This window comes from Odocoileus virginianus, chromosome 10 (genome assembly GCF_023699985.2).
Source record: "Odocoileus virginianus isolate 20LAN1187 ecotype Illinois chromosome 10, Ovbor_1.2, whole genome shotgun sequence".
NCBI lineage: Eukaryota > Metazoa > Chordata > Mammalia > Artiodactyla > Cervidae > Odocoileus > Odocoileus virginianus.
The window spans coordinates 4784045-4791894 of record NC_069683.1 but is presented as its reverse complement, the minus strand read 5'-3'; the positions used below and the strand labels follow the sequence as shown (position 1 = coordinate 4791894).

Genomic DNA, 7850 nt, shown 5'->3' with positions numbered 1-7850 from the left:
TATGTAATATTATCATGTAATACTATATGGCATGTAATATAACACACACACATATATATTATATATATATATATATATATATATATATATATAGTCTGAAACAGTCCCAGTCCCTTTGAATAGTAACTAGGTTACCCTTCTGTCATTGTTTTCTGACAGTTAACAGCATGATTTGAAAGATCAGTTAGATTCTGTTTATTAGTTCTTTGATAGTTTCATTTTGGAATTTACTTCTTTCTGTTTAGTCTCTCACTTGTTAATGGGAAAAATAGCAGTGCCTATCTCTATGGATTGTTACTGAGATTATTAATAAGAAAGAATATACTTTATGGCTTTTGTTTTTACTAGAATAAACATTTTGAATCCATATAAGTTGATGAATTCAGTGATATCAAGCCCCAATTTGGTAAAATTTTCTACATATTCAAAGAATGGTCCTGGGTTTGGCTTTTCCCATTTTCTTGCACCGATTTCTACTCCCCTTCTTACAGAATCTAAGTTTGGAATTTTGTTGTTGTTGTTCTTTATTTCACTAGGTATTCTTTGCAGAGATTATCAGCAATGTCCTTTTGGCAGTTACTTCTGTTCAATCAATTTTGAGTTCTGGCCACATTTATATTTCACCTGAAATAGCTTTCCTACTAAACCATTTCCTAATGGCAGTTTTCAACTGGGCATTCCTCAAGGTATAGATTAAAGGATTTAACATGGGGGTTATCATCGTGTAGAATACAGCAACTGATTTATCGACAGGCAAAATAACTGCAGGTCTCATGTATACAAATATGCAGGGCACAAAGAATATGGCAACGGCTGTCATGTGGGAGACACAAGTGGAGAGGGCTTTGCGTCTGGCCTCCGAGCTCTTGGTCCTCAGGGAGCGCAGGATGACCACATAGGAGCCAGCCAAGAGGAGGAAGTTCAGCAGACAGAGAACACCGCTGTTGGCAGCGACAAAGAGCCCTAGAGTGTGGGTGTCAGTGCAGGCAAGTTTGAGCAGAGGCGTCAGGTCACACATAAAGTGATCTATGACGTTAGGGCCACAGAAGGGTAACCTGAAGATGAAGAGGATCTGGATGAGTCCATGAAGAAAGCCTCCCATCCATGCCACTCCCACTAGCAGCCAGCATAACCTTCGATTCATGATGGTTGTATAGTGCAGGGGCTTGCAGATGGCCACATAGCGGTCATAGGCCATCACAGTGAGCAGGATAATATCAATACCTGCGAGGAAATGTTCCCAAAAGATTTGATTTGTGCATCCTTTGAAAGTACTGGTTTTCTTTTCATAGAGTGAATCTATGACCAGTTTAGGGGTATCAACACAGGAATAGCAGGCATCAATAAAAGAGAGATGAGCCAGAAAGAAGTACATTGGGGACCCCAGTAATGAGCTGGTAGTGATGGCAACCATAGTGAATACATTTCCTGCCATAGAGATGATGTAGACAACCAAAAACACAACAAATATGATTTTCTGCATCTTTGGATTTTGTGTGAGTCCCAGTAGAATAAACTCTGTCACATTGTTCCTATTTTCCATGTTTTCTGTGTTCTTGTTGATCACAGTACCTTAAAAAGCCACATTTTTTAAAACAGAGTCTTGAATTTATTGTTTTTCATCTAATAAATAGCAATTGCCTAGATTCTATAGATATCTAAATTCTAATAAGATTTTTTAAGATGGAAGATATTCTGATATCTTAAAGATTTTTCAACTATGAGTGCATGAGGATTTGAGTGTAAATATTAGAATTTAAGTGTAAGAATATGAGCACATGAGTGTAGGCATGAAGGCAAATTTGAGAAAGAGTGAATTTTGCATATAACTCTCATAAAGATTTTTTTTGTGGCTTCGACCAAGTGGACTTGGATGAGGTTCAGTAAGGAGATGGAGATCAAAGTGTTATGCGTAACAGAGTAATTAAGCATTCATCTTAAGTGCTATGGGGCATCCATAATCTGAAAGGAATGAATACAGGGGACTCTGGATACTGTAATAGAACTGAAAAGCCATGTTGCCTAAATCCAACCGTAGCTAATAGTGATGGATTGCTATGTGTATGACATGGTAGTAACCTGTACATGGTATTATTTCATCCATTTTCATAAGGTAAAGGATATCAGAGACTAATGTTAATAGTAAGACTAATAATGATAACAACAAAATCTAATTATAGCAAAATCTAATCAGGAGCAACAATAAAACTTGTTTTAAAATCATGATGAACACTTACTGTGCTCTAAATGTTTTTTGAGACATTTGATTATTTAATTATCACTGCAGACCTCTGAAATGATTACTACTATCATTTTTATACTTATTTTTCACACTAGTGAGGAGAAGCTTAGAGAAAGCTACGATCTTGACAAAATAGAGAGCAGATCTAAGACTAGCAACAGTGTTCTATCTTGTTAGGTTAAAATACACTATGTTGATCTAATAAAGACTTTTATATATTATCACAATAATTATAATTAATGCTACTCAAGAGGCAAGTGTTTATGAGGCAATGTCACTGAAGAAATACAAATATACATATACATACACAGACTCAGACACATACACACAGTAAAACTTACCGAAATTCTTAATTTTGAATAACCGTGTGGTACTACTTTCACTGAAGGTCAATTTTAGTTTTGTCTCTTCCTCACCCCTATTTCCTTTCTCCACAATTTCCCTACAATGCATTAACCCACAGACACTTCTGCAAAATGTTGAAATGATGATTCCAGCAGTTAAACATACTGATTTGAGAATCAGAAAACACACACACACACACACAAAACAGATAAGGATCTTGTGTTTCTCCACTTGCAGCTGCTTGATTCTGGGGTATATTTCTTGGCAACTTACATCCTAGTTTCCTCTAGTATCAAATGCGGATGATAATGTCCACCTCACAGGCTATTATGAGAATTGATTGAGGAAACATATATGAATATATCCACCACACTGCAGAGGGCACACAGAGGACCTTCACTTATTTTTATGACTGTCTATGCACCTAGGAGACAGAAAGAATTGGTATTTTGATCAATAATACAAATAAATATTTAACCATGAAATAAACTGAGGAATAATCATCTGGAATTTTATTTTTAAAAAAACCACAGAGACTCACATTATCCATAATGATTGATTACAGGAAGAGTTCTTCCTATTCATGTCTGGATTAAATAAATGACGATTTACATCCTTTAGCATTTACATTGCTAAATGTAAAAGTCTTGAGTGTGAAGTGTGTTTCAAATTTGTTTTCATTCTCATGATTAGTCTTAATTATTAAAAGATAGGTCTCTTGGCAAAAGAAGAGCATCTGGTGTTAGAAAATTGAGTCCTACAAATTTCTTAATTTCTATGAGCATCAATTATTTCTTCATCTGCTAAATTAGGTTAATTATATTCATTAACCCTCTTTAGAGGAATGGGGTGAAGATTAAATGCTCTATTACCCTATTTGAAAAGTGATGAAACATAGTCATTACTATATATGGAAACTAACAATCTTTAAGAAGAATCAGCACTATTGAAGAACTTACCTTCAGATTTTCTATGATCTTAGTGATATTTGGGGGTATTCAGAACTAATCCCATTTGCAAACAGACCTCCTCTTGGGATAAATAACTTTCAGTACAAAAACTATGACACACTCAGAAAGACAGTATTCATACAATTCAGTACCACATCAACAGTGGATAAGTAGGTCATTTTATAAGGCTTAAATCTTCACTTCTAGCCTAAAGCATCAAAAAGCTTTCACAGAAAACCTGGAACTTAACTTTGTAATGGATTCAGCTGGAACACTATGGAGAAATGTTCTTCCATAGATGGCTCTCATCTCATGGACAGGAGGCATAATGTGTGGTGGAAACACACCAAAGGATTCATTTCACCGTTGATGAATCTTGCTCTGTAGATGTGAACAAGCTAAGGAAACATTTTTGCCTGCAATGCATGGATATTTAAAGAGTTTTCCACTAAGATTCAAGTACTTTGTCTTATAGATTCTTTTTCTCTCCAAGGAATTAATTATCTTCTTTGATGGAAAGGCTTTGTCTGAAGAGACATATTTGAAAAACACCTATTCTTGAGTAGGGACTTGTATCCCCTGTACATGAAACCTAGGCATGTGAATTCCCTTTCTCTATTGGAACCTGAGTTTCTATGTGAATAGCAACAATGGCATAATTCTAGTGTGGGATCTGCAATATAGTTAATTTCTACAGTCATGTCAGAGAGAGAACTTCTCTCTTCTTTTCAATATTAAACCTTTTCTGGAAACCTAGTATTGACTGGGCTTCCCAGGTAGAGCTAGTGTTAAAAAATCTGGCTGCCAATGCATGAGACATGAGTCACAGATTGCAGTGCAAGCATAAAATTGAAGGAAGCCACATCAAAGTACTTGAATTCAAAATCTGTTTCATACATTAGAGGGTTCCATGGGCTTCCCATGGGGGCACAGCGGTAAAGAATCCACCTGCAATATAGGAGACACAGGAGACATGGTTTGATTCTTGAGTTGAAAGATCCCATGAAAGAGGAAATGGCAACCCAGTCCAGAATTCCTGAAATATTCAAGGACGGAGGAGGCTGGTGGTCTTTAGCACATGGAGTTGCAAAGAGTCAGACAGGACTGAGCTACTGAGCATAAACACAGAGGACTATGGAGTGACTCAGACGGTAAAGAGCCTACCTGCCTTGCGGGAGACCCAGGTTCAGTCCCCGGGTTGGGAAGATCCCGCGGAGAAGGGGATGGCTGCCCACTGCGGTGTTCTGTCCTGGAGAATCCCATGGACAGAGGAGCCTGGGCTTCCCAGGGGACAGGATGCTCCTGCCAGTGCAGGGATGCAGGTTCAGGCCCTGGCGGGCAGGGAAGATCCCGGAGGAGAAAACGGCAGCTACTCCAGTGTTCTTGCTTGGGAAAGCTCATGGTCCGAGCAGCCTGGCGGACACAGTCCACGGCGGAGCAAAGGAGTTCAGCACTTAGCAACAACGGCAACATCAGCAATAAACTGTGAAATGACTTCTCCCGTCTGGTTCAGTAACACATCCATACCCTCAACTTTCTTTCTTTCTTTTGCTGAGAGTGTTTAAGTTCTATTCTCTTACATTTCAGTGATGCAATACAGTCACCATGCTTTCAACTGTAGTCATCCTATGCTGCGTTATATCTTCAAAACTTTTTCATCTTGTCCCTGAAAGTTTGTAGAGCTTCATCAACCTATTTCTATTTCCTCCCTAGCACACACTTTTCTATTTTCTGTTTCTATGAGGTGACTATTTTTTTTAATTTATTTTGAATTGAAGGATAATTGCTTTACAATATGGGTTTGATTTCCGCCATACACCGACATGAATTAGCCATAGGTGTACATACGTTCCTCCCTCCCACGTTCAGCCTTTCCCAGCCCTTTAGATTGTTAACGGAGCCCCAGTTTGAGTTCCCTGAGCCAAAGGCAAACCCCACTGACGCTCTGGTCTACATGCGGTGGCGTCTATGTTTGCAGGCTGCTCTCTCCACGCCTCTCACCCTCTCCCGCCTCCCCACCCCCACTTTCGTCCCTAAATCTGTGTCTGTCTCCATTGCGGCTCTGCAAATAGGTTCATCGGTACCATCTTTCTAGGTTCCATGCATGTACGTGCTCATATACAATCACTGTTTTTCTCTTTTTGACTTCTCTCTGCGTACGCTCTAGTTTCATCCACCTCCTTAGAATTGACTCAGATACGTCCCTTTTTATTACTGAGTATTGTTCCATTGCGTGTACGTACCACAACTTCTTTATCCATTCATCTGTGAGTTGACTGTTATTGTTTTGGTTTTTATTCAGATTCCACATTAACTCATATTTAAAGCTGATGACACAAAATGTAAAAAGCTTGACAGTTGTTCCCTAAAGATTTCTTTATGTCTTACTTAAGCAATAGCAATATGTTTAACATTCTCAGATTTATATTTAACACTGTTAACAATACTGGACTGATATATATATAATATATATATATGTGTGTGTTTTCAACTTGAGGGAATTTTATTTATTTTTTAATTTATTTTTATTAGTTGGAGGCTAATTACTTTACAATATTGTAGTGGTTTTTGTCATACATTGACATGAATCAGCCACATGACCCAGCAATCCCACTTCTGGGCATACACACCGAGGAAACCAGATCTGAAAGAGACACGTGCACCCCAATGTTCATCACAGCACTGTTTATAATAGCCAGGACATGGAAGCAACCTAGATGCCCATCAGCAGACAAATGGATAAGGAAGCTGTGGTACATATACACCATGGAATATTACTCAGCCATTACAAATAATTCATTTGAATCAGTTCTAATGAGATGGATGAAACTGGAGCCCATTATACAAAGTGAAGTAAGCCAGAAAGATAAAGACCAATACAGTGGGCTGATATATTTAGTGAACATTTATAATTATAAAATGCATTCACTGAGTGAAATAAAACTATTGTTGGTAAATGTATATGATGGCTATTATTAAAATTTCTAAATTTTAGTATATTTTTTAAAAAAATCCACTTTATGATGAAAATAAAAAGACTTAATAAATTGGCATGTTTATTCAGAGTTCTTTATGGATACTACTTGTTTAATCCTCACTGCAAGCCCATAATATAAGAATTATTTTCATTTTCAATCTACACACAAAAATGAGGCCCAGCATTCCGTCTCTTTTCCTTGAAATTAAAGGACCATAAGAAGGTAGAGACAGGATTTAGATTCATAGAGTCTGAGTTCAAAGCTCATGCTCTTAATCATAATGTTCTACTACTCATCTCTAAGCTAGACTAAAAACAGTTCATGACCACTTCATCAACTCCTGACTTTTCCTGTGTTGTAGGTCACGTTGAAGCTGTGTGAATTAAGGGATAAAGTGGTTTAGAGACCTTTATTTCTTACAGAGAATACATATGGATCTGGTTTAAAGCCTTGCTTCTGGTACTTCTTAGAACAACCTCAAGGGTATGTTCACTTCTCTGAACTTCAGATTTTCTGTTTGTATATTTGCAATAGACGTGTGGAACATTGTAATATTTTTTGAGACATAGGATGAAAACAAAAAAGCACTGGATATATATCAGGTATTCTACTTCTTCCTGAGAGAAGTGAAAGGATGCTTAGAGTTCATAGTTTCTCTTTTCTCTGACTCACTTTTGAGGGCAGGTGAATATTCAAAATTATGCATCATGTGTATATTATGTTCTAAAAATTGTTTAAAAATTGCATTATTTCCAAATTTTAACTACAAATACTTTTTAAACACATAAAAAATCCTAAATTTTCTTTCCTTGTATAACTTCTTATTCTATTATCTTAACTTTATTTTTCACCCACATGTTAACTCATTTTATTTTCTTCTTTATCTCTTTAACTTCATCATTCTTTCATCTAAAATACAAATAACCATGACAACCTGTACAGCATCTGTATGTATATATGTGTGTGCTGGTTTTATACAGGAGTAAATTAGATGATTTTATGATGGAGCCATTATTGTTTTTTAATATATATTTTTTAAATTTTTATAATATATTTTAAAAATATTTTTTATACTATATGGCCCTCCTTATGCATGACATGTAGTCAGTGAACTTTGCATTGACTCGGAAATTTAAAAAATAAGTGAGAAAAAGAAAGCTCATACACTTTACTGAATTTATTTCAAAATAAACAGGAGAACAAGGTTAGAATTTGTGAGTCTGGTCCATGTAAGAATGAGAAACTTTGGCATTCATCTTACTTGTGAACTAGAAAAAGGAGCAACTCATAACCCTTTATGAGAGAATATATCATTCCCACAATAAACACATACTC

At 36.6% G+C, this 7850-nt stretch overlaps 1 protein-coding gene across 1 annotated transcript; it reads right to left on the bottom strand.

Moving 5' to 3' along the window:
* Positions 1-613: 613 nt before the first annotated feature.
* On the bottom strand, positions 614-1543 carry LOC139036987 (olfactory receptor 4C46-like). The gene has a single exon (XM_070472837.1). It carries the CDS (start codon positions 1541-1543, stop codon positions 614-616), a length of 930 nt encoding a protein of 309 aa, XP_070328938.1.
* Between the last annotated feature and the right edge of the window lie 6307 nt (positions 1544-7850).

Bases quoted from the DNA above. Each gene is read 5' to 3' on its own strand.
- LOC139036987 (XM_070472837.1), bottom strand. From the start codon at position 1,543: ATGGAAAATAGGAACAATGTGACAGAGTTTATTCTACTGGGACTCACA.